The sequence below is a fragment of the Aspergillus sydowii genome (genome assembly GCF_001890705.1).
Source record: "Aspergillus sydowii CBS 593.65 unplaced genomic scaffold ASPSYscaffold_3, whole genome shotgun sequence".
NCBI classification, from domain to species: domain Eukaryota; kingdom Fungi; phylum Ascomycota; class Eurotiomycetes; order Eurotiales; family Aspergillaceae; genus Aspergillus; species Aspergillus sydowii.
In genome coordinates, this window is record NW_024467861.1 from 2924145 (window position 1) to 2948882 (window position 24738).

The 24738-nt window shown below is 52.1% G+C and overlaps 10 protein-coding genes across 10 annotated transcripts; 5 read left to right on the plus strand and 5 right to left on the minus strand.

The window, feature by feature from the left end:
- Positions 1 to 340: 340 nt before the first annotated feature.
- Positions 341 to 1283, plus strand: ASPSYDRAFT_56733 (thioesterase family protein; the record flags this gene model as incomplete). Its single annotated transcript, XM_040849265.1, has 3 exons — positions 341 to 412; positions 469 to 572; positions 707 to 1283. The coding sequence occupies 3 exons, from the start codon at positions 341 to 343 to the stop codon at positions 1281 to 1283; spliced, it is 753 nt and encodes a 250-aa protein (XP_040705230.1).
- Positions 1284 to 2597: 1314 nt separating this feature from the next.
- On the plus strand, positions 2598 to 4422 carry ASPSYDRAFT_147028 (CobW domain protein; the record flags this gene model as incomplete). Its single annotated transcript, XM_040841675.1, has 5 exons — positions 2598 to 2657; positions 2714 to 2802; positions 2863 to 3192; positions 3248 to 3697; positions 3747 to 4422. The coding sequence occupies 5 exons, from the start codon at positions 2598 to 2600 to the stop codon at positions 4420 to 4422; spliced, it is 1605 nt and encodes a 534-aa protein (XP_040705231.1).
- A 168-nt stretch (positions 4423 to 4590) lies between these two features.
- On the minus strand, positions 4591 to 6565 carry ASPSYDRAFT_130990 (inorganic phosphate transporter; the record flags this gene model as incomplete). Its single annotated transcript, XM_040840570.1, has 6 exons — positions 4591 to 4948; positions 5001 to 5093; positions 5139 to 5817; positions 5865 to 6295; positions 6340 to 6477; positions 6561 to 6565. The coding sequence occupies 6 exons, from the start codon at positions 6563 to 6565 to the stop codon at positions 4591 to 4593; spliced, it is 1704 nt and encodes a 567-aa protein (XP_040705232.1).
- A 529-nt stretch (positions 6566 to 7094) lies between these two features.
- On the plus strand, positions 7095 to 8284 carry ASPSYDRAFT_43362 (alpha/beta hydrolase). Its single transcript, XM_040846633.1, has one exon. The coding sequence runs from the start codon at positions 7160 to 7162 to the stop codon at positions 8117 to 8119; it is 960 nt and encodes a 319-aa protein (XP_040705233.1). The 5' UTR covers positions 7095 to 7159; the 3' UTR covers positions 8120 to 8284.
- A 354-nt stretch (positions 8285 to 8638) lies between these two features.
- On the minus strand, positions 8639 to 11225 carry ASPSYDRAFT_828030 (putative MFS lactose permease). The gene is made up of 9 exons (XM_040851172.1): positions 10794 to 11225; positions 10663 to 10732; positions 10571 to 10618; positions 10420 to 10522; positions 10136 to 10377; positions 9761 to 10081; positions 9457 to 9714; positions 9053 to 9401; positions 8639 to 8980 (listed from the first exon to the last, which is right to left on the minus strand). Exons 1-9 carry the CDS (start codon positions 10911 to 10913, stop codon positions 8836 to 8838), a joined length of 1656 nt encoding a protein of 551 aa, XP_040705234.1. The 5' UTR covers positions 10914 to 11225; the 3' UTR covers positions 8639 to 8835.
- A 124-nt stretch (positions 11226 to 11349) lies between these two features.
- On the minus strand, positions 11350 to 16588 carry ASPSYDRAFT_29919 (uncharacterized protein; the record flags this gene model as incomplete). The annotated part of the gene is made up of 5 exons (XM_040844703.1): positions 11350 to 11515; positions 11542 to 11887; positions 12125 to 12195; positions 12445 to 13570; positions 13636 to 16588. The coding sequence occupies 5 exons, from the start codon at positions 16586 to 16588 to the stop codon at positions 11350 to 11352; spliced, it is 4662 nt and encodes a 1553-aa protein (XP_040705235.1).
- A 1207-nt stretch (positions 16589 to 17795) lies between these two features.
- On the minus strand, positions 17796 to 18150 carry ASPSYDRAFT_43367 (uncharacterized protein). Its single transcript, XM_040846634.1, has one exon. It carries the CDS (start codon positions 18000 to 18002, stop codon positions 17802 to 17804), a length of 201 nt encoding a protein of 66 aa, XP_040705236.1. The 5' UTR covers positions 18003 to 18150; the 3' UTR covers positions 17796 to 17801.
- Positions 18151 to 18788: 638 nt separating this feature from the next.
- On the plus strand, positions 18789 to 20297 carry ASPSYDRAFT_29920 (mannitol dehydrogenase family protein; the record flags this gene model as incomplete). The annotated part of the gene is made up of 1 exon (XM_040844704.1): positions 18789 to 20297. One exon carries the CDS (start codon positions 18789 to 18791, stop codon positions 20295 to 20297), a length of 1509 nt encoding a protein of 502 aa, XP_040705237.1.
- Positions 20298 to 20772: 475 nt separating this feature from the next.
- ASPSYDRAFT_56739 (lysozyme) lies at positions 20773 to 21444 on the minus strand (the record flags this gene model as incomplete). Its single annotated transcript, XM_040849266.1, has 2 exons — positions 20773 to 21066; positions 21175 to 21444. The coding sequence occupies 2 exons, from the start codon at positions 21442 to 21444 to the stop codon at positions 20773 to 20775; spliced, it is 564 nt and encodes a 187-aa protein (XP_040705238.1).
- A 2205-nt stretch (positions 21445 to 23649) lies between these two features.
- ASPSYDRAFT_1173139 (acetate uptake transporter family protein) lies at positions 23650 to 24737 on the plus strand. The gene is made up of 2 exons (XM_040840268.1): positions 23650 to 23939; positions 23996 to 24737. The coding sequence occupies exons 1-2, from the start codon at positions 23701 to 23703 to the stop codon at positions 24534 to 24536; spliced, it is 780 nt and encodes a 259-aa protein (XP_040705239.1). The 5' UTR covers positions 23650 to 23700; the 3' UTR covers positions 24537 to 24737.
- Position 24738: the final 1 nt, after the last annotated feature.

The following is a 24738-nucleotide window of genomic DNA, read 5'->3' on the forward strand; positions in this document are numbered from 1 at the left end:
AAATGCCGTTGATGTCAAGGCGAACAAGATCCTCTTCGGCCATGATTCAATAGAGTCGTTGTCGGGTTACTGATTATGGTGAGACAGTATCCTTTGTCCCATCTGGGATCTGAGGGCTCTCGTTGACCCCTTTAAAGCCGTTTCCTCCAGAGTATACTCTGGCTTGAGTCCCGCGGCTATCGAGTGGGTACCTGCAGTGCCGCGGAAAACATCGCACAAGTATACGTCTGTTGTAAGCGAGCCCGGGCACCTCGGTATGGGAGTATATAACCGATGTCCGTCTGTACATCTGCGGCTACAGCAGCCTACGTACAGCTGTTCTGGTCCACGTATGTTCGACATGGGATTCTGGATGTGGTGCCTCGGCCTGGTACTAGGTCTGGGTCTCAAGAACTTACCATTCATGTGGCATGTAAGCTCCGAATCCAAGTTCCTCTCTCCTCCCCTGAACCGACACTAACCTTCTAGTTTCGCTTTTTCGGTGCCCTCGCAATGGGCTACCTCACCCGCACAAGGTCAAGCCAGGCGCTCCAACACCACCATGTCTTTCTCCCGGCAGTGGTCAGGTCACGGTCTCCAGCAACGGAGGGGGACTTCAACATCCATAAATCCAATTCGACCTACATCACCGATCTCGATGTATCGAGAGCGCACATGCCAATAGGCGCCAGGAATACTAATCACTAGAAAGTAAATGTCGCATCAGTGGGTTACTCTTTGCGCCCATCCTCTTACGGATTAGATCTTCGATGCATTGCAACTTGATCGTCAGCGCGATTTCGTGCACCTTTCATCGAGAAATCAAGCCATTCCAACCGTACGAAATCTGGACCAGAGTCGCGAGCTGGGATGATAAGTGGATTTATATGGTGACGCATTTTGTTGATAGTAGCAAGTTTTGGCCCAGATGCTACCTCATGCAGGCCCATCCTTCCATCAACAGCAAGCAGATGAGACCTGCGGTACCTGATAAGCAAGACCCACACGAACATGTCTTTGCATCTGCGGTGACCCGGATGGTCTTTAAAAGAGGCCGCTTGACTGTACCTCCGAAGCGTGCTTTGGAGGTATGCGGTCTCCTATCGGCTCCGACGGCCGAATCCCCTACGGCAGCATCCTATCCGGATACCGGGGCTGGGGAAACAGAGTCAGCTACCGGCTTCGACGAATGGAAAGAGGCAAATCTCCCAATTGTTCGGCTCGAGCGGGGCTGGGATGCTGTCCGTGAGCTGTTCCGCGCAGAAAAGTTTCTGCTAGCAGAGTGCAGGGACTTTATGTGGTGAAGTTCTACGCCGAGATTGACGAGTTATGGTATATTCTGGCGTTTTGCGTACAGAACGTGTTGGAAGTTTGAACCCTTCTCGTGTCCTTTCTATCAGCTAAAGAAATATATATATATCTAATGTACCTCAAACTTATTGTAAGCTGCCGTAAGAGAAGGGAACCCCCTGAGTGCCTCCAGGTGACTCAAGCTTATAGTTAATGGTAACAGCTATATATACTAGCTAGTTTAGTTGGCTCTGAATTTTTCTACTATTTTTAGCTTAGCCATTGGATGTTTCAGGTTAAAGTTAAATAACATATATATTGTCTCTCTCAATCACGCTAAAATATACTTCATAGCCAAGCAACGGCTAAAAGCAATAACTGACACCTGATATTATAGCTACCAAGATATTACTAAAATCACTATTAATAACGCTTAATCACGGATGTGATCAGGCCATCTATGATCTTGCGAGCTGGACCTTTGTGGGTGTGTTGACTTTGTCTGCATCCGAGTGCTTTTGGTATAGGAATGTTCGGCTAAGAGAGGCGATGCTGCCGTTTGTTACGACAGGAAGTGAATCGGCCTGGATTTAATGACCCGGGAATAGTATCAATCGTTAGTGGTATTTAGGTCGGCCTGCTGTATGTTATAATTTATGGAACAAGATTTGGGCGAATTTCACACACTGTTCCGGTAACGCCGTTTTGTTCCAGTCACGGATATAATATGTACTACCAAAATCTGCCTAAAGAACCGGAAGGCCATTGAAATGCAGACTGAAACGACCTTGCATCGTCAATTTATTTGGACCTTCTGAATTGGCGAGATCGTGTAGTGGCGAGGCCTGCCCACCACATTGACCGCATATGGCCCAAATCGAACAACAAACCGCAACGTACTCAGCAAACCGAATAATTTCCAGCAGTTATTTTTCATGGCCATTTTAAACCCCAGACCAAACACTGTCTACCGAACGAGAACCAATCACAGCCGATGTAATTTCGTTATCAAGACGGTTGCCCTAACTGGGGACCTTGGGATAGCCAGACCAGGTACCTTGGAGATTGCACCGACGAATCACATTGAAGTAAATGTCATTTCCCATACCCCATAAACACCTCCATACTACATTCGATGCGTGAATACCAGGGATAGGGTGTCGGAATACATTGGCGAGATACCTTGGGGGAATACTAAGGGTTTGAACAGCGAGACTGTATATAAGGTGGGAAAGCCGCACAAATTGTTCGGAATTGGAATCCTTTTTCTCTACTTTTCTACTTTCTAGAGATATCTAGTTTATTTGTCTTCCTGCAAAGATAGCAGAATGATTGCCAAAGACGAAGAGTCTCGCCAGCTCCCTGTTACCCTTCTCTCGGGGTTCCTGGTATTCTCCTCACCCATAGACCCGCTGATAATAAAAGAGATTGCTAACAGACCAAGGGGAGTGGTAAAACAACCTTACTAGAACATATCCTCAAGTCTCCCTCGCATGGTCTCCGCATTGCAGTCATTGTCAACGACATGAGCTCGTACGTTATAACCCTCCTCTCCGCAATGCAACTGCCAAACTAACCACAGTTCATATAAAGACTAAACATCGACGCCGCCCTCATCACCCACCACAAAGTCTCCCAAACGAAAGAAAAGCTCATCCAGCTCCAGAACGGGTGTATCTGCTGTACACTGCGGGGCGACCTCCTGGCCGAACTGGCCCGACTCACGAAAAAGAAAGAAGTGGACTATGTCGTTATCGAGAGTACGGGTATCAGCGAGCCCATGCAGGTTGCTGAGACCTTCACAGCTGAGTTCAGCTCGGCGATGCTTGAAGCAGAGGGGCAGATGGAGGGGATGGACGTGGACAATGATAACGGTGTACAGATGCAGATGGATGAGGATGATAAGAAGGTTCTTGAGGAAATGTATGTCCCCTCATCCACATTCACATTGACGATACATATACTAATTTAGATGTAGAGCCAAAATGGGCGGCCTGCATACCCTGGCCAAACTCGACACAACCGTCACCGTAATCGACACCTTCAACCTGCTATCCAACTTCGACACGGCTGAGTTCCTGTCCGACCGCTACGGCAGCGACGCCATCATCCCTGAAGACGAGCGCACGATTTCTGACCTCATGGTCGACCAGATCGAGTTCGCGGACGTGCTGATCATGAACAAGATCGAGACGGTGGACGAAGCCACAAAGGCCAAGATCAGACGGCTGATTGGGCTTCTAAACCCCGATGCCAAGCTTATTGAAACGTCGTATAGTCGTGTTGATGTGAATGAGATTATTGGCACGGGTAGATTTAATTTCTTGAAGGCCGCGAGTGGTGCTGGGTGGTTGAGGAGTTTGCATGAGATGACCGTGATGACGACGGGGGTTGGGAATAGGGTTGCCCCCAGGCCGGAAACGCTGGAGTATGCTCTTTCCACCTAAGTATTAGGAAGAATTTACTGACTCTTGCAGGTACGGGATTAACAACTTTGTCTACTCGGCCAGACGACCGTTTCATCCGCGTCGACTGTTCTCTCTGATCCATGACAAGTTCATCCTTCTGCAGTCAATGAATGCTCACGACCACGGACACGGGAATGACGATGAAGAAGACGAAGCTGAAGACGAAGAAGATGACGAGGAAGAAGAAGAAGAGAGCGACACCGAAATAGACGACTTCGACCAACCAGACCAAGACCTAATCCTATCCAACAAACGCAACAGCGCAGCCTTTGGCCCCATTCTCCGCTCAAAAGGCTTCTTCTGGCTCGCAACCCGTCCTATGCATTTCGGCGAGTGGAGTCAAGCTGGCGGTATGCTTACAGTTGGACCTGGTGGGCCGTGGTTTGCGGAAGTCCCGGACGAGGCGTGGCCTGAGGATAAAGACGTTAGGGGGTCTATCGAGAGGGACTTCCAAGGGAAGTGGGGAGATAGGCGTCAGGAGCTGGTGTTTATTGGGGAGGGGCTGAACCCCGAGGCGATTACGAAGTTGTTTGATGAGTGTCTGCTGGATGATAAGGATATGAAGCAGTGGGAGAAGGTCATGGGGAATAGCAAGTTGAGTAAGGCCGAGAAGTGTGAGAAGCTGGGGAGTATGTGGGAGGATGGATGGGAGGACTGGCCGGATGCTGACGAGGTGGAGATATAAACAGCATATCGCGGACAATAAATGAATGATGAACGTTCAAGCATTAATCGACTTGACTATTATAACTCTATCACAACCGTTGAGTAACTAGTTAATACAGTGGTAATCAGTAAAGAGCGGAAAGTGCAGCCTTAGCACGCACATATACCTCATTCGCGAGATGGACGTCTACAAGGGCATTCCCCAGCGAGGCGCATTGATGATAATACCAACCAAACACCCAGAGATAATGCCAGTAACAGGGAGGGTAATGATCCAGCCCATGTAGATCCAGGCAACCATACGCCAGTTGATGGTCCTCCAAGTACCGTTGCAGAGACCAACACCGACAGTGGCACCGGTGATACACTGGGTCGTGGAAACAGGGAGCTTGAGCTTGGTGGCCATAATAACGGTAATTGCAGAGCCCAGTTCCATGGTGAAACCACGCGAGGGCGAGTGCAAAGTGATCCGGTTACCCAAGTTTCGCATAATGTTGTAGCCGTACGTCCAGAGACCGATGACGAGGGACACGCCACCAAAGGCACTGTGGGATATTAGTATATACGAATGCCAACTACAGAGCGAGGAAGACGTACAGAATCCAGTAGGGAACCGCCGTTTCTGAATCATCTCCACCGAGGCGGCCGGAGTTCCAGACGGCGTAGATGGTGGCATAAGGGCCGACAGCGCTGGTCTTGTTAGCATCATCCACATCTTATGGAAGTCAAACGTACTTGGACAGATCATTGGCACCGTGGGCGAAAGAGGCAGTCGAGGCAGTGAGGATCTGGAGGAAGGAGAACATGTACTCGGCTCGGTTCTCGTAGTGGTCAGCGTGAGCGTGGGTCATTTCGAGATCACCGGTAAGTAGGTTTCGCTTGTTCTGCATAGAGACAACATCCTGCTCGATACCCCGGAAGAATGCTCGCTTAATGTGCCAGAAGATGACCAGCGGGTGGAAGTTGCTTCCCTCGGGACGGGGTCCGGTTATCACAACCGCATCGCTCTCTTGGTTGGCAGTTACAGAGCTCGAGCTGGAGGTGACTTGTGGTTCTGCCTTGGGCTCTTCGGATGCGCCATCACCGGTGGTCTTGTTGGCGCCCTCCTCGTCGTTGCCAGCAGCACGCTCGGCCTGGATCTCCTCCAGGGTCTTGTGGCCACGGTAGTAATTCTGAACAGTCTTGATGCCCTCAGGACGAGGGGGCACTTCGCCGCGGCGGAAGAGAAGGGGTCCCTGAAGCAGATGCCAGGGCCTCAGCTGCCAGTCGTCGACGATGACACGACGGTACAACCAGGGGCAGAGGAAGAGGGCAGAAAGGACTGCCATGACGCCGCCAGTTCCGACAACAGTGCCGGCGATCTCTCCTCCGTTGAGGTCGATTCTGCTCTTACCTCCCTTCCACACGATGAGCACTATAAGTGTTAGCGGTGGCTTCGATATTGTCATTGATAAGACTTACTGGCAAGCAGAGTACAGGTGATGAAGAAGTACACGGGAACAGTGTACCAGGCCTTCAGAGCAGGGTTTTGCCGGAGAAGGACACCATACTTCGTGATGAGGAAGATGATGGCCCCAAATGCAGCGGACAGAAAGGGCGCAATGATCCAGGCCAGGAAAACTTGGACAACCCCCGAGTTGATATCTCCGCCCCACCAGGTCACATTGTCAGCGCCGACCAGAGCAACTCCCATGCCGATGACACCGCCCATGATGGAGTGGGTAGTGGAAACGGGGAGACCGATCCGCGTCGCAAAGGTAAGGTACAGTGAGGAGCCGACGAGAGCGCAGGTCATACCCAGCATCAGCATTGTTCCGTCGTCGCCCGTGAAGAGAGAGGGGTCGACGACCTTGGTACGGATGGTATCAGCGACGGTGGCACCTACACCCATACTACTCGGGTTAGCAGGGTCAACTATGACAGGGGCAAAGCATACCCTCCGGCGAACTCCATGATGGTGGCCAGGACCATGGCCTGCCAGTACTTGACGGAGCGCGAGGACACCGAGGTGGCCCACGAGTTGGCGACATCGTTGGCACCGATGTTCCAGGCGTCAAGGAAGGTGAAACTCTCGCTTCACTAAACCATTAAACAGCGTCATACTATCCTATTTAAGCATTCGCTCCACCCCATCAAGGAACACGATAACGCGTTTACAGCATTATACTGTGCATCTACAAAGGCTAATTCTTGCACACTGTCCAAGTGGTCCCTGAAAAAGCACAGCCGCGCAAAGCTCGTACACTGGTTCTCTGTCGGCGTCTTCACTTTCCACGCCCTGTCCGTTAATGGAGTTGAATAGGTCGCTGCATTGGAACAGAGGTTTCTGATGGATGTTCAGGCTGTCATGTTGGTTTCTTTCTTGCTTCTTCCCTGGCTCTTTTCCTAACCTGTCTATATACATTGGACCATGCTGATATATATAGGAAAAAAGGGGAGAAGATGATAGGGTCTTGTTCTATGTTCTTTCTTCCTCGTCATACAGTACAAGGTATCCGACATGCGGCCTTTGTTATTTCAATCATTCTCAGGAATTCGCATTCAGATAAAACCAAGCAGTCATTACTGATTCTTTATACATGGTCTACGGCTGCCTCGCATTGAAAATAGATGTTAACTGCATAACTGCATAACTGCATGTCGGATCCGCCCGGCGGCTCCGATGGCGGAACCGCCAACCACCAAATTATCCTATTCTTCACAATTATACCGAACAACGACACTTCAATATCTCATCCTCCTTAACTTTTATCAAAATGTCCAATCCACCAACCCTGATATTCATCCCCGGCTCCTGGCACAAGCCCACCTGCTACAACAAAGTCACCAAACCCCTGCAAGACCAGCACCACCTAAAATGCATCGCCATCACCCTCCCCTCAACAACGGGAACCCCAGCTGCCACATTCAAAGACGACATCGACGCTGTCCGCGATGCAATCTCAGCCGAGACAACGCAGGGCCGCAACGTGGTCGTCCTCGCGCACTCCTACGGCGGCATGGTCGGGAATAGCGCCATCAAGGGGTTTACCTGTCCCAAAAACACAGACGACCACTCAGACCCTAATCAGGGATCCGTCATCGGTCTTGTTCTAATAGCATCCGGCTTCACATTCACAGGGCTAGCATTTATGGACCCCTTCTTCGGACACCCGCCGCCCTTCTGGCGTGTAAATGCCGAGACAGGCTTTGCGGAGATTACAGCGGACCCGCGCGAACTGTTCTACCATGACCTCCCCGCTGAAGAGGGCGAGTACTGGGTGTCACAGCTCGCGAGCCAAAGTCTAAAGTCTTTATTCGAGGGCGGGGAGCATTCGTATTCGGGCTGGCTGGATGTGCCTGTTTGGTATATCGGGACGGTCGAGGACCGCGGGTTGCCGGTTGTGGTGCAGCGGATGCAGATGGGGATGGGGAGGGCGATGGGTGCTGATGTCGTGCATAGAGAGCTGAGAACGAGCCATTCGCCGTTTTTGAGCCAACCGGACGAGACGGTGGGGATTATATTGGAGGCTGTTGAGGCGTTTTGTATCAAGGCTGGGGGGGTTGAGTTGGTGGCGGGTGGGCGTGGTGGGGATAGTGATGCGGTTGCAGTGGTAGAGGCCTCGCTCTGGCAGCCTGGAACGTGGTTTAAATATGGAATACCGCTCGCCTTGGGGAATGTGATAGGGAAATGTGTTCTCCTGTTCACCTGGGGGAGGAGTTTATGGAGGTCATGATTGATAGAGCATACCAGGCCTGATCATTACCTGCAATCAGGTACACTCCACATATCTACTGTATAGTTCAAATTAATCGCCAGACTTTAAAAACAGGATGTACTACATTTAGTATGCTGTCCTGTGCATAATCAATTATGCAGGGCATAACGTGTTCCATCATTGGTGGGAATTGTAATTTATACCCGACGCATAATTTGTGCAAGGCATCCAGACTCCGCCGGTCTACACAGCTATACCCAGAAAAACTACGAGTATGAAGATTAGTTGCTTGTGCTTAGGAGATCATCCTCTACCTAGTACTATACTACCTCATTTATAGTATTTCCTATAAATTCATATGAATATCAAATGCCATATTTGCCTCGGGATGATATATATATATTGTTCTCCATATGTTCTTCAGATACTTCTTACGGAGAGTACAATAACAGCGCAAATCCAAAGAAGCCATCAACTCATGCCATTAAACGATTCTAGATCTTGAATGCTAGAAAGCTAAATTCGTATACGACCAATCCACACAGCTGCCCAAGTACAGGCAAAGGCACGGCGAGCAAAGGAAAGACAGGCACCAGAGCCCAGAAGAGAGAAGAGAAATAAGACACAGGCCTCACAGTACGATCTTATGCTCAAGGCCAGGAAGACAAACCGACCCCCACCAAGCCAGACAGGAAGGCAAGGAATGAAAGGAAGGCAAGAACCCAGGCGACGGCTCACACATCATTCTCGGAGATCTTCTCAGTAACATGTCCATCCTCCTGTACAACAACCTTGTCGCGACGCTTGGATGCCTTGACAGGATTGGGCTGTTGGTAGAGATACTCGAGCTCCTCGAGGGTACGACCTTGGGACTCGACACTGTTATCGTTAGCAAGGTTTATTTCTATTTCCCTTCTGAATATATATTAGGGAGATTAGTAGTAGACATACCCAAAGAAATACCAAAACGCGGATTCGATAACGTCCCAGCCTACGAAGATCCAGAAATAGTTCGTGCTAATATTCTCGAGCGCAATGGGCGAGGCGAACTGCGAGATGAAACTGGTGCCGCTGACGAGGAAGCCGGAGAGGGCGAGACCCTTTGCGCGCGTTGTGGTTTCTAGGGCTTCTGCGGGGACGACACCCTGTAGAGGGGTATAGGTGAAGGAGAAGACGACTTGGAAGAGATAGTAGAAGCTGAGTGCTGTGCGGCCTAGGGTTGGGTCGACGGCGCCGGCCTCGCGCTGGGGGATCATGGGTTGGGAGACGCCGGCGTTGACGGCCATACAGATGGCACAGCCTGTACGTATAGTCAGTAACACAGCTCATGGTGTATCCTAAGAGGGAAAGTGTACCAAGTGTTCCCCAAACAAGAACCGTTCGACGGGGCATCCTGTCGCAGAAGTAGACCGCCGTCAGGGCCGCAATACAGCCCACAATGGAATTCACAAGGTTAAGCAGGAGCTGCATGGAGCTGGATGTGTATCCAAGAGTCTCGTAGATAGCCGGGTTGAAGTATCCAAGTCCGTTTCCTGACCATTGGCCGAAGATGGAGATCATAATGACCTGCGCGAACCGCCAGCGGCCGCTGTGGGACATGAGGAAGGGTCGGTCTATCAAAGTTAGTAGATTCTCATTATGGAGGAAAGAGGCACGTACAGTCCCACCAGGTCTTGTCGATGCCGTCCACGCGGATACCCTCCTTCATCTCCTCGACCTCCAGACGAACCAGACGGGCATTGGGGTCGCCGTTGCCGTGGTACTTGGCCAGGATGGCGATGGCCTCCTCGTCGCGGCCTTGGGACATAAGCCAGCGGGGAGATTCAGGGATGAACCAGACGGAGATGATCACGATACAGGAAGCAAAGCACTGCAGGATGAAGGGCACGCGCCATTGCCAGTTGTTGTTGATGAAGTTGCACCCATAGGTGACGATGGCTGCCGGGATAGAGCCGCCGAACCAGCCGCAGTTGTAGAAGCCTACAGGATAAGTAGTAAGTAATTGCTCATGCAGAGGGTATGAATGGAGCGTACCAACTGCACGTCCACGCCAGTGGGGAGGTGAGATCTCAGCTGCGTAGGCCGGCGCAGACACGACCATGATCTGGATGCCGAAACCAAGCACGAAGCGACCGACGATGAAGTGCGCCAGCGTGTTGGCAGTGGCAATGACAATTGATCCGATGATAATGACCCATCCTCCAGCAAACATGCACTTGCGACGGCCGAATCTGTCCGAGATGACGGCGGATATGGGGGTTGCGACCATGGAGCCACTGATTTGTTAGAACAGAATCGTATATGAGCAGCATACGTACACTGTATATAGCGAGGTGACGACAGAGACCTTCGGGCCAGTCTTCCCAGTGTGGAAAGTGGCCTGGTAGTGGTCCATGGCGAAGACAGATCCCATCAGGGAGCCTGCGCTGTTAGTATAAAACGTGATGAACAGATGAGAAGGGCACATACCATCGTATCCGTTTGCGCAGGCACAGCAGAATGCGACAAAAATACAGACTGTCCTGTTAGTGACAATCGACAGTCTTGAACAGCGAACGCACAGTATAGATGGATGGATGTCGAGCTCCACCTCTCGATCTTGGTCTCGTTGATGGCAGCATACAGGTCGGCCTAGACATGGTCAGTACAGTCGAGATTTATACTGCTATATAATCAAAGCAAGAATACTCACGTTATAGACGATCTTGGTGGTCGCCCCCGGCTTATCAGCAATCATCCCAGAGAGGACGGCGGCATTGGCCGTTTCAGTGACAGAGGCTCCATGCTTCTCCTCAGAAATATCCTTCCCCATGTTGCTAATGGTGTCTTGAACTGCTGATCGTGTCGGTCGAGTCGGATGGTTCGAGACAAGCAGGGGGTGACTAGGTGGGACGAGCCCGCTTCTTATATCCCAACAATCTGGTGTTTCACAACCTCGACATCCTGCGTCCGTCCGTGCAACTCCTGGGCAGACGCTGCTTGGCAAGGAGCTAAAACCCTCAAAGTAGCTTGGTGTGCTTGCTGCACGTCGAGAATGGGGGGACTTGCGGGGGCGATTTCCCCAGACTCCGCAGCCAGCAAATCGCGACGTTGGTCGGATATGGATTAATTACGCCCATGACAGCCGATGGTACGCCGTACGAAGCGGGGAATTATCCTTGGAGGGATTTTGTCGATTCCTGTAAGGGCGTTTCGCTCTGCTCCCGGTTAGGGGGGTCCTGGCGTCGGCGTGCCGCATTCTTTTTGGCCTAGCAGTGCAGTTCTTTGCCGTTTGCTGCCGTTTCGCTTGGGGTTAGGCTGTCGGTTAGAGAACCGACAATCTGGGGTGTTGTTTGCTGGTTCGAAATGGTCCAGAACTGGCTTGCTGTAGTCGAGATCGTGCTTGCCCCGGCCATGTTTGGCTCGCCCAGTGTTCTAGAATCGACACAAGCATGGCTTACCCTGGATCATGCGGTATCCCGACCGATATCCAGACGATCAGAGGGACGCCGACTAGCTGGACATTCGGCGTTGCACAGGACAGCCTCATGCTGGCAGCCTCGCACTGCTCACCACAACAGTCCTCGGTGAAGCCACTGGCTGGCCTGGATACTGTTAAAGTGCACTGACACCTGGACAGTGTACTCGGAAACGCGGCTCGAGATCCGGTTGTCTTTCTACAACAATCTGACAGCAGCAGCGCCGCAGGAGCACCAAAGAAAGCCATGAGTCCAGCCACCGTTGGGAAATATGAATTGGCAGCCATGATAGGGCAGTTTAGATCATTGAGAGCAAAGCAATTCTCATCTGTTCACCGTAAGCAAGGTTTTAGATGCGAGATGCCAGGTGCAGGTGGTCTCTGCGCGGCCTCATCTCCGAGGCGAAACAGGTTAGTGTGCTGCTCAAGGTCCAAGCTTTGCAGCGACTCTTGTTCGGGGCGTCTGTTGGCGAATGCTAGTGCCCGAGTGCTTGACTGTCGCGTGCGAGACGCTATTTGCAATCATGTGAATTGCGCTGTTTGCCACTGCTGGGATATTGGCCTACATTGGATCTCGACTTTGCCTTTCCATGCTCCTGATATTGAGTCGTACGACCAAATATCCCTGTTCTGACCTCTTTAGAGAAAAAAGATAAGACTCCTATTTCAGATTTACGTCCTGACCTGAGGTCTCCTCAGATTGGTAGTTCTAATGAGAGGGTTGGATCGGCAGCACTGGTGTGTGAGGTGGACATCATCCATCTACTCTATGCGCAAGCTGCAGCACCATGGTTGTTGTAAAACAAATACATTAACAATGGACTATTCTGTTTCGCAAAGGCTCATCTGGTAACTATCTAGCAGCGTACTTACCTGTGGTGGCTACTTCCTCCTCAGCTTGGTCTTCAAGCGCAGCCACATTCCCTTCTTTTCGACCTCCTTTTCTGGCTCAGGGTCGTTAGCGAGTTGGCCATTATATGGGGCCATTCGAGTCCTTCCCGGTCCTGGATACGGTGGCGGCGCTGAGAACTCGTTCGCCAACTGCTGTCCAATACCAGCGCCAGCGCCAGCGCCTCCGCCTGAGCCCTTCTCCGACATTGAGGCCTCCCCATTCATGTCCATGATACTTCTCACCGGCGCAGTCCGAGTCGACGTCGTGGCCACCGTGGGCCAAAACTCAATGTCGGCTTCCCATATGCCGTCTGATGCAGTTACCGAGTCGCTGGGCCCAGCTCCAGGCATGAACGTGCGACCAAGCTTGGCTGCTGTGCCCGGCGATATGACCCTCTTCTTCTTCACCAGTGGTTTGCTACGCTGACTCTGGAAGTCTCGTCCTCGCCAGTACTTCCTGTGGCTGATGCGATAGGGCCTCTCGCGGAAGTTTGCCTCGTACGCGCTCGCCACGACCTGTGCCAGATCGTTGAGCATCTGGCCATAGTGCGGCAGATTATACAGACTCTGCACGAGCCTTGCAACGCCGGCTTCATTCAGCGGTGCATATGCCTGCGTGCTGGAACTGGACTTGTCCTTTTGCTCCATTGCATCGACAAATTTCTTGTAATTGTCGAGGTCCTTCTCCAGCGCCTCGAGTCTCTGCCTGCTATCCCCGGTCCGCACCTTGGTCCGCTCGTCCTTGATCAGATGCTCCAGATACTCGACCGTTGCGTCATTATAATGCGTTATCGAGTTATTCTTTAGGTACAGACTGAACCTCGCAGCCGCATTCTGGACTGCAGCATGCTCGGTCTTCAGCTCGGCGATGTTCCTCTCGATCGCGGCAATGGCGCTCTTCTTCGCTTTTACCAGGCTTCCTGTCGTGTTCAGTTCTCGCTGCACGTTAGCGTCTATCACTGTCTCTTCGCTCTTTGCGTACTCGACGAGGATGTGCTCGTGCTCGTCCCACCTGTGGGAACAGACGGAGCAATATTCACCGTTGAATGCAAAGCAGTTCTGCAGCTGGGGGGTGCCGACTTGTCCGACTGGGACGTTTGTTAGACAGCATGGATTGTGGCCTGCCAGGATTAGTATATGTCAACTGTCCACGGTGAAGTATGCTATGGTAGGATACATGACATACAAAGCTTCTTTCTCAACAGCACCTTCTCATTCTTCGCCTCATCAAAGACCGTCTCAACGCACTTCGGATTCGCGCAAACCGTCTTCGGTTTATCCAGCTGCTGCGCAGAAACATTCGTCTTATGAATCTCCAGTTTCCCCTGCAAACCGGTCATCGTCCCCTCCGCATCACGCAGCTCCGCCACCTGCTTCACATTCTTCACAATGGTATCGCTGATCGCGACAGAAATCTGCTGCATCGGCGCCGTCAGCTGCGCAATCAAGTGTCTCGTCTCGTTCAGCGAAAGCGTCTCCTGCGTATGATGCGGTCGCAGACTCTGAAAGTGCGCCAGCAGTCTATCACCCTCTGCGGCACTATGCTCCCAGCTGCGTCGGTAATCATCCTCGTGCCCCATCTCGATACCCTGTTTGCGCGCAGCCAAGTACCGGAATGATTCGCTGTCGAAGCAATACACGTTGTCTCTGGAAAGCTGCGGGATCACGTCCTGGTAGGACGAGAGTAAACTCTCGAGCGGCTTGAATGTATCCCCCGGTGTATAGTTCGAGCCCCGGGTATTCGTGAACCCAAAGACCATGTTCTGGGCTGCGCTGGTATGGAGATGCGTTAGCAGCTCTTTGACGCAGAACCGGAACATCACGCCTAGTCTTGCATTGTTCGGTTTCAGCAGGATCAGAATCCCATGCAAGGATGGGTAGTTGCGTAATATGGATAGCATGTTCGCCATATTCTGTTTATCCTGATCCAACCCGCGCGTGTCTCCGATGCCAGGCGTATCGATTAGTCGGATAAGCGTGTCTTTGAAATATAGTGGGTAGACGGTGGCCTTTTGGGTTGCAGAGGAGCCTTTGGACCCGTCAGCTTCGTCTTTATCTTTTCCTACCACGACGTCTCTGCTGATCATCCGACCGGTTTCGCCGTCGACAACCTGCGTCGTGAACGAGCATGGGATTATGCAGTTTAGCCTTGGGTCTTTGAGCCCGTCGTCTAGGGAGTTAAAGGTAAGATAGTTCACAAAAGCGTTGACGAAGGTCGATTTTCCCACGCCCGTCTCGCCCAAGATCAAGATGTTGACTTCGCGCGGTTCAGGTAGAGACAGAAGAAGATCGCGCAGGGTGGCGCGGTCGAACTGGTAGAAGTCTGACATAGACTTGGACCTGCCGTTCTCCTTGTCCCTGTGGTACGGACCCTGGCAGTTGAATGAAGATTTATGGAACGGGACACGCCCGCAGTCGCAGTAGAAGAAGCCATCTCTGCTCCCGAACTCGACGGTTTCGTGGCAGTCCGCGCAGGACCAGAGGCAGAGGTTTTGCTCGTCGCAGTGGGGGCCTGGACAGGGGATTCGGAGGGACTTGCGGTAACTTGGCACGTCGGTTGTTGCTTCTAGATAGGCTCTGTCGTATTTTACTAGGTGTTTTTCTGCGAGGTCCTTGCGCTGGTCGAGGAGGTTCTCGACGACGATGGAGCCATTGGCGTGCTCGGCGATGTAGGGCTGGGTCAAGTCTGGGCGTTGCGTGTCCCAGTCGATGAGCAGGACGTGAGGCTTGGGATGCTGGGTGAGGAAATCTTCGAGGAGCTGCTGGTTCTCTTTCCACAACTCGCTGGATGTGTCCACGGCGGCGTCGCTGAAGTGGAAGACGTAGAAGGAGTGGTAGGAAATGCCCGTCCTGTCGATGACTTCCTGGGCCTTGGACTTGGCGTCTTCGGGGAAGATGGCGCCCATTTTGACCATTCGTGACAGGAATTCTAGTTTCTTGTCGTATGTGCTTGTCAGGTCGTTTAGCTCGTTAGGGCCGAGTATATCGGACTTTGCCTGGTTGACGATATCGAGCACGGCCTGGCTTGTTACTATCCCATCACGCACGATAGGGAGCGCTGCAGTGTATGCAGCTCGGAATTGCTCTTCAGCCTTTATCGCCTTGCGCGCCTCCTCTTTGACCCTGGCAAAGTGACTCTGGGTAACGAGGCCCCGGTGCTGGACAAGCTGGTGGTGGTGTGCATTTAACGTCCGCTGCAGAGAGGCAAGATGGTCAACCAGACCAACAACCTGGTCGTAGCATTCCTTGCTAAGCTGTCCTGATACCACGTTGTCAGGTAAAACAGCACCCAGCATAGACAGATATGTCACCGGAAGCAAGGTATACATCAACGGCACACCCCCAGTCCGCTGAACATGTCCTTGCAAGTGGCCAAAATGCTCCGCAGCATCAGCAATACTGTCTGTCTGGCCGTTAAAGATCTCTCTGGCATCAGTATACGTCCTAACACGAAGCATATCATCCACCTTCGCCGGATGCTGCTGTTGCTGCTGCTGCTGGTGGTGGTTCTCTGGCAAATCCAACCATTTATACCCTTCACCTTCACTAACAAACCCTTTAACAGCCTCCACGACAATCCCTTCAACATCCCCCCTTTCCTCCCCAGGCATAACCCTCCTCTGCGCCGAAACCACAGACCTAGCCCCGTAAACAACACCCGTAACAACATGCGTCGCCTGACTCCCCTCTAACGCCTTGAAATTCAGAACCTCGCGCACATCCCCAGACATGAAACTCAACTGCTCAGCCCTGTCCTCAACTGTGTAAACCACAGCCCGATGAACGGCGGGGACCGTATCGCCCTGGTGCGCTAGATACTGGCTCGCGCCGCCACGCGGGAGAACCAGTCCCGCGAGCAGGCTCGCACCGAGATCAGGGCTTACGTTCAGGGCTTGAAAACGTTCTGCGATGGATGTGGTTTTCACGATGGTTGTGCTGGTTTTGGGTTGGGGGGTCGAGGTTATGAAGGATGTTGGGAAGGGTTTAGGTTCTGTTTCTGTTTCTGCTGAAGGTGAGGGTGAGGGTGAGGGTGAGGGTATCCTGAGCAGGGAGCTGTCGAGGAAGGATTCTGTGCGGGCGTCGTAGAGCGTGCCGAGTTGGACGGATTGGCCTAATGATGGCCGCATTATGGTGTTCATTTTGTTGATGTCAGAGGAAAACTCTGGTTCAAAATCAAGTTCGTATTTGGATTCTATGCCTGTAATACAGGATCTAAATGGGAACGCAGGTATGCTTTATAACCCTCCATATCATGTATCATACGATGTTGTAGCGAGTGTGAATAGCCTTCAACACCACAGCCGGGCACGCACCGCCTATGCGCCCGACGAAGTCACGATATTGAACATCAGTACTCGTGGAATACCTTGGGTATGAGGAGAACGAATAAGAGACCCCGTTGTGAGGCTCCAATGCAAGGGGCCACTGTCAGGACGTGGCAAGGCGGACTCGGGCTCTGTCCCTTGAGGGTTTGGGATGTTCTCAGAAGCTTATCATGCATGGTGGCATGGGCATCTACCACTACCAGTGCGCGGTGTACTGCAAAAGAACCTTCATGAGGATTGGTATGTAGCAGCGACAAGGGCCATGGGGAAGGTGATGCAGAGGGCTTGGTGGTTGAGTTTTGCGCTATGGAAGATCAACAATGATCCTTTGAACACCATTTACAGTAATAAATGCTATTGGTTCGCATTTTAAAAGTCGGGTTGTGGTTCTCCTGGTTGGCTCAGTATGGCGTTTCAGCACCCGTGGTCGAGTCTCACGAGGCGTCTTCCAGAAGGCGGATCGAACAAGCGAGGTATGCTGCGCCTGGGGCCGGAAGAACGGGATAAGCCAGAATCTATCATGTCAACGTTCGACAACGGTTAATACGAGATGACACCTGCAGTCAGCGCCACGTCGACAAGGCCAGCATACCAGCATACCGGTCAAACAACGAGGCCAACCAGCGAGGTAACAGTAGCAGAAGGGATATGGCATATATATAAACACTGCCTTCAATACAACGGTGTCATCTTGAGGCTCACCCGCGCCACCCGCACAACCCCTGTTTATAATTTATATATAAGCTCTGCCGTGTTTGAGCCGATAGGGCAAGGCCCTTCCCATCGCCCCAGGCGAACTGGACAGTGGATTAACTACACAGCCCTGCGGTTAGCGCGATACGACCCCAACAGGGCATATTCCAGATTCAGTATACTTGGCATAACGCCCCGTGCCCGACGAAGGCACTGTCAGAATGAGGAGTGTTGTAAACCACTTTGCAGGTGGTGAGCTGCATCTGTTGACTCTTTCGGTAACAATTGAGATCTTCACTCCGCTTCCGTGGTCTGTATTGCGGGGATAAGATCTTCACCGGTCAGTGCTGGTCGGGCTGGTCGGCGTCCCGGTGAGCTTTTCAGGGAGCTTCAGGAGAGCGTCGGAATGCGCCGTGGGGGAAGGTGTATTGTGTGTGAAGATATTACTTAAAAACAACAATTGAGTTTGGGATGGTGGATAGAACCAGTATGTCACCCAGGATATCGCGCGTTGTGGTGGACAAGTGGTGGACATTGCGGTGGATAACTTCTGGTAATAAATTTTAGTCGGAGCGCAGGCCCCCGACACAACAGCCTGCACAAACGTCCCTGTATAAAATGTTAGTCAGCTGTGTTCAGGGGCTAGACCCCAGAAAGGGGCAGATCACGCGGCGGCGGGAGGTCAAGTGACTGCCACCAATAATTATGTGGCGTCCATCCTTGCAGGGGATACGCATGCATCGGGCCGTCTATTTTTGACATCAAATTCTGGATCTGAATTTCATGAGCTGCCAGAGTTGGATGCGATGGAAGTGAGATTGAGTGCAATTGATGCAATTGATGCAATTGACAGCAATGGGAGTAATCGCGATTTAAAAGTAACGTAGTTGGCACTGTTATGCAGTTATGCTGCTGATTAAGTCGGACCGAGAAATGCCCACGATGGCCGACCGAGACCCTCACCCCGGCATCCCCAGTTGCCCCGGTTTATGTTGAAGGATGAGGATAGCTTCGAGCTTTCGCCGTTCATTTCGATTTTTCATGGCAAGCGCGTTCGAGAATTTTCCTGCCCTCAGCTGACGCAAACCCCAGCCTGTCAGAGCTGTCCAAGTCCCCAGGAGGCAAAAGGCTCTGAATTTTCACTCTCCACCGCATGATGTAATGATGAATTGAATTATTGTTTTTTGCGATCAGCAGATTCCGTCCAAAACCGGCGGTGAACTTTTGTCCTTTATCTGTTCTTTTCTCTCATCTCCTTCTTCTTTTCCTCCTTCTCTTTCTCTCCTTCTCTCTCCTCCCCATCTCACACACCACCGCCGCAATGCCTCCCCTCAAGCTCAACACAAAGAACCTCCCCCAGATCCTGTCCGCCAGCAAGGGCGGCATCAAGGCCCCCAACTATGCTCGCGGTCGCTCCGTCAAGGAGGGCATCGTCCACGTCGGTGTTGGTGGCTTCCACCGGGCCCATTTGGCTGTCTACATCGACCAGCTGATGCAGAAGCACGGCATGACCGACTACGCCATTGCTGGTGTTGGTCTCACTCCCTTTGACTCCAAGATGCGCGACGTCCTCCGTTCGCAGGACCACCTCTACACCGTCATTGAGCGCTCTGCCAAGGGCAGCTTCGCCAACATTGTCGGCAGCATCAACTCCTTCCTCCTTGCTGCTGACGACCGCGAGGCCGTCGTCGCCAAGATGGCGCACCCTGACACCCGCATTGTCTCGCTGACCATCACCGAGAGCGGCTACTACTACAACGAAAACACCCACGAGCTGCAGGCCGAGCACCCGGACATCCAGTTCGATCTCGACCCAGCCAACGAAAAGACTCCCCGTACCACCTTCGGTTTCCTCTACGCCGCTCTCGCCCGCCGCCACGCCTCCGGCCTCAAGCCCTTCACCGTCATGTCCTGCGACAACATGCAGAAGAACGGCTCCATCACCCGCCACATGCTCGAGTCCTTTGCTCGCCTGCGCAACCCGGAGGTTGCCCGCTGGATCGCCGAGAAGGGCGCTTTCCCCAATGCCATGGTTGACCGCATCACCCCGCAAACCGCCCAGGGTGACAAGGACGTTCTCGCCAACGACTTCTCCATCCAGGACGACTGGCCCGTGGTGACCGAGCCATTCATGGACTGGGTCATCGAAGACCACTTCTCAGACGGCCGCCCGGCCTTCGAGAAGGTCGGCGTCAAGGTCGTCAAAGACGTCCACGACGTCGAGCAGTACGAGAAGCACAAGCTCCGCCTGCTCAACGGCTCCCACTCTGCCATTGGCTACGCCGGCCAGCTCGCTGGGTTCAAATACGTCCACGAGGTCCTCGAACACCCCACCTACCGCAAGTTCCTTGTCCAGATGATGCAGGAGGAAGTCAAGCCTCTGCTCCCTGAGATCCCCGGCGTCAACATTGACGAATACTGCGAGATCCTCATCGAGCGCTTCTCAAACCCCACAATCATGGACCAGATCCCCCGTATTTGCCTCAACGCCTCCGGCAAGATCCCTCAATTCATCATGCCCTCCATCGCCGAAGCCATCTGGGTCACTGGACCCTTCCGCCGCCTCTGCTTCGTTGCCGCCGCCTGGTTCCGCTACATCAACGGTATCGACGACGCTGGCAACAAGTTCGAGGTTGACGACCCCATGCGCGAGCAGCTGCAGGCTCTTGCCCGCGAGGGCGGCACCAAGCCCCATGCTCTCCTGAGCATCAAGAACCTGTTCGGTGACGATCTCCGCGGTGACGAGCGCTTCATCCAGGAGATCACGCGGGCAATGGAGGACATTGCTCGGGACGGCGTCATGAAGACCATGCCCAAGTACGTTGACTAGACTAATAATTTGGAGTCGTTTTTTTGTTTTGTCCGAATTACCCTACTGAGCGACGGGGATGTTGGGATTTTCTTCTTGCATAGAGATAGATGATGATAGACAAAAGTCGTTATTTTCTGGCTTTATGGCACGGTCTTGGTCTTGTATTATGGGTTTGCTGTGGATAAAATATGGGCAGGGATGGTTTTTCAAGGATATGGGTTGTTCGGGTTCAACATTACGGTGGTCTTTTAGGCGATTTCAGCACTAATCATTGCAATTAGCTTAGCACTTGCACTTTTTTCAGTTTATTCCTGAATTGAATCTGGTCACAATTGGCCTTCAAACATCATATATTCAAGTTCAGTAATCAATATATACAACTCAACCCAGTTCAGCCCCGTTTCTATCATCCACGTCAAATCATCCCCCAGTCAACTGAACCCTACCCAACTGAAGTCTATCCACGCCCTCTCCCTTATACAGAAGGAACGATCTAGCAGTCCGCAGGCAAAGCCGAAGTCTCCGAGCTCGTCTGGAAAAGCTTCACCTCGGCCTTGCGTCTCTTCAGCAGACCCTCTGAAACCTCCCCGTTCGCGAGCTTCCACTTGGGCAGCTCCTCCTCGGCCACGGTATTCGGGCTCTCGCCTGCATTCAGCCTCTCGACGAGGCTGCTGGATTGCACGGCGCCGGCGCCCACGTTGAAGCACCAGGACACGAGCGCGCCGTATTGGTTGTCGTTTAGCTTGACGGAGCTCTTTAGGGCTGATGCGACGCCGTCTTGGTAGGACTGTTCGGACAATTTTTATTAGCATTTCTCTCACTCTCTCCATATTTATGTATATACCCCTCTCGCGAGGTACATGTTCTTATAGGGGTCGGGCAACGTAGGGCATACAGTAATATCATCCGCGAAGAGCTTGAGTCCGTCGCTCTCGCTCAGGGGGATGTCGTACTTGACATCGGAGCACTTGGAGTCGTCGCAGAGGTGTCCGTATCCGACAGTGGGGTTGCCATAGCCGTCATCGTAGATATCAGCTTCCCAGCCTTCGTACGACTTCATCAGGTCCAGGGTGGCATCGTTGACGTCGGGGCCGGGGCAGGCGGCCAGGGTCAGAGAGGGGATAGTCGCGGCGAGGGCGAGGAACTTGGTGGTTGAGAAGACCATTGTGAATTGAAGATTGAATTGGGTATTGGTTTGAAGAATTGAATTTGTGGTCTCGATTTGTTGTTATTGTTGGTTGATGTGTGTATCTTGAACACAGGATTGACGGGGGTTTATATGTCTTTTCTCGACGCTTTGACTACCCTTACTTCCCAGCTTGGCCGCTTTCTATGTCCGTCTTGTTTGGACTGATCTGCATCTCGTCGTGATTATGGAGAGAGCTCTATACGAGGTCTCGTAAACCCGCAACTGGAGAAATCACAGCGAGCCTGCCAGGGAACGGCACAATCGCAACCCGGTCTGACCGCACGGGGGCTGATTCCTCAGTAAACGAAGACTTCGTCTCATCCTTCTACATCGATCAAAACATGCGCTGATCATGCAAGAAAGCGATGATCAGTGCAACCCTGCCCTGAGGCGCTCATCAAACTCCTGCAGGCGAAACTCCATGCACCAAATCACGACGTCCAAGCTGGGTCCGAATCTCGGAAAATTGCGACGATCTCATCGGTTAGATAGATCAGATGTTGTCATTGCCCGTATGTTCCTGGAATACTTTCTGGGGCCGGCCCTGTGATGCTATTTTTATGTCGAATCGTGTCGCGATTGAATACGAACTCCCCACTGCCGAGGCTGGGCGGGCCTGAGTGTGGATATATGGGGTTTACGAGGTCCAGGAGCAGTACGGTAAGCGAGGGATCGGCGATGAATTGTATTCAATTGGACTGCAGACTGCTGTGTATGGGGGTAAAAAGGTAGCATGTGGTGATGGTCTTGTTTGAGAAGCATCGTGCGAGTCCTGCAGGGCCGGCTGTGGCTATTTTTATAACTGCCACCACATTCGTTAGTCGCAGATTTAAAACCAACGGATCTATTAATGCCCGTACGACGTGGTCAATGGGGAATCCATAGTCCAGCTCATTTACATGCAATGAGCGTAATTCTTGGTGGTTGGGCCTGTGAGCGGACCTCCGTATAAGGAGACGGTGACCGTATATGTTTCGAGCCCTTAGCTGCTCAACTCCTTCTGATACTTGTCCGCATCGCCATCCCACTGCGCATACTGTCTGTGGGGTTGTGGCATCGGTCGTCTCTCGCTCAACGTGGCATTCCTGTAACGCCACATTCCGCATCCGGTTGCTAGCCCAACGGTTATTAACAGGAAGCATGCATGCAGTGTCAGAGGTATTGATAACCGAAGTCCAAAGTGAGGATTGATGGGAATTTCATCGCGGAGTAGAAAGGCGTGGTGAACCTTGGTTAGGGGTATCTCCGCACGGCGCAGGCACACTGGTGACAGAGACGAATGCGGACGACGGGAGAAAGATATGCTTAACTCCTCATGAGGGGAGCCAGATCTCTCCGCACGAGTTATAAGCTTGCTGCTGAACCACGGTAACTCATTGTGAGGCTGTCCGGCGCAACCTCGGTGATTGCTCGGCACCTGCCATGGATTTCCGCTGCATCCCCATACCAGCTTGGAGGCTCAACACCTATTACACAGGTAAATCGACATTAGGTAGGTTATTTGGTCTGCGGACTGGGATGGTTCGGTCGTATATCGGTCGTAGAGGCGTCTAGTAGATAAATCGACTGTTTCACTACACACCTGCTGCTCGATTTCGAGTATCTTAGAGCTCTCCCCTCGGACACCCAGGTCAACTGGACAATACCAACTGTAATCCCGGACGTACGGAAGAAATTGGACGAGTGGAGGTTCAGGTTGGTCTGTGCAGTATAGTCATAGTCTATATCAATTCACGACTTCACCGTTGTCAATATGGTGCATTGATATGATTGGCACTGTACTGCTTCCTGGAAAGGAAAAACGTCCTGGTTAGGGTTAAGCCTCCGATCCGTTCCCACCCGTGGCTGGACAAACGGCTCAGAGCCAGTAATGCAGTTCAAGGCCTTAGGATCTACAGGGTCAACCTCTGATCTGCTATACTGGAAAGGCCGCCTTCCAATAGCTCAAGCTGATCCTGCAATACCAGAAGCTCTGTTCCCATATCAGTGCCCGGGGGACCGGAAATGATGTACCCGCACATTCAACTTGATAATATCTACATTATCAGGGTGCGGGGAGTCCTTTTCCCCGGATCCCTTGTAGGACTTAAATACCCAGTACTCCCCTGAAGTCCAGATATGAAGGTTCTCTGATTTCCGCTCACACGAGCAGCTTAAACACGGTGTCCTTGGTATCGAGCTGTCATCTTCATTATTTCCTTTGCATACAAGCATATCCTTCTTTCAACAATCATGTCGGAGCACGAGAACGCAAAGCCGGCTGCCCACAGGCTAGATAACGGCTGGGATCATATCGCTCAGAGCAGGACACGCAGCGCACATCAACATGGGACAATACACGATGCCCACCAGGCCACCGTATCGCAAGTGGCCCGTCCAGAGTTTATGAAACTTGGCAACCCTGGTCCCCTTGGACTGCTCGCTTTCGCAATCACGACCTTTGTAGTTGGACTCTATGAATGCGGTGCTGGGTACGTCTTGCCCAAAACATTTACCATACTTTGTCTGTTTTCCTGACTCCTCGTAGGCTTCCCAACTCGAACCCAGAGGGTAACGTTGGCCCGAACCAAGCTGCCTTTGGCATTGTGATGTTCATGGGTGGTGCCGCTCAAGTGCTCGCCGGACTGATGGAATTCCGTGTTGGAAATACATTTGGGACAACGGTCCACTGTGCTTACGGTGCATTCTGGCTGAGTTATGGAATGTTCCTTCTCCCATATCTCGGTATCGAAGCCGCCTATAAAGGTGACAAGAGAGCCTACACATTTGCCATCGGGATCTACTTGATCTTGTGGTGTTTTCTCACATTCCTGTTCTTCCTTGCTGCTCTCCGGACGAACATTGCTATTTTGTCTGTCTTCGTCACCCTGATTCTTGCGTATCTGTTTCTCAGCCTTGCCAACTTCACGGCTACAGAGCATGCCACTGCCAGTATGCATCTGAATAAAACCGGCGGTGCTCTTGCGGTTGTTTGTGCCGCCTGTGCTTTTTATGCTGGCGCGTCAGGCCTCATGGTGCCTGAAACTACCTGGGTTCGTTTCCCGCTTGGCGAGATCGAGGGCCCATGATTGTGGGTATTGCTCTGGGAGGGTTGAAACTTTTATTAGTCCTCGAGGATTGACAATGTCGAGACGCTTTTGGTTACCGCAATGTATGACTATGTTCTAATTTCAGTTAGCTATAAGCTGGACACAATGGTTTCTGGTAACTGGTCTTATTGTGTTACCCTACGCATAATGAAGTCGGGGTTTCGAGAATCACATAGGAAAT

Bases quoted from the DNA above. Each gene is read 5' to 3' on its own strand.
- ASPSYDRAFT_43362 (XM_040846633.1), top strand. From the start codon at position 7,160: ATGTCCAATCCACCAACCCTGATATTCATCCCCGGCTCCTGGCACAAG.
- ASPSYDRAFT_828030 (XM_040851172.1), bottom strand. From the start codon at position 10,913: ATGGGGAAGGATATTTCTGAGGAGAAGCATGGAGCCTCTGTCACTGAA. The intron at 10,619-10,662 runs GTGCGTTCGCTG...CTAACAGGACAG, and splicing joins GACATCCATCCATCTATACT to TCTGTATTTTTGTCGCATTC. The intron at 10,378-10,419 runs GTACGTATGCTG...CTAACAAATCAG, and splicing joins GTCACCTCGCTATATACAGT to TGGCTCCATGGTCGCAACCC.
- ASPSYDRAFT_43367 (XM_040846634.1), bottom strand. From the start codon at position 18,002: ATGTCCACCACTTGTCCACCACAACGCGCGATATCCTGGGTGACATAC.
- ASPSYDRAFT_1173139 (XM_040840268.1), top strand. From the start codon at position 23,701: ATGTCGGAGCACGAGAACGCAAAGCCGGCTGCCCACAGGCTAGATAAC. The intron at 23,940-23,995 runs GTACGTCTTGCC...GACTCCTCGTAG, and splicing joins CTCTATGAATGCGGTGCTGG to GCTTCCCAACTCGAACCCAG.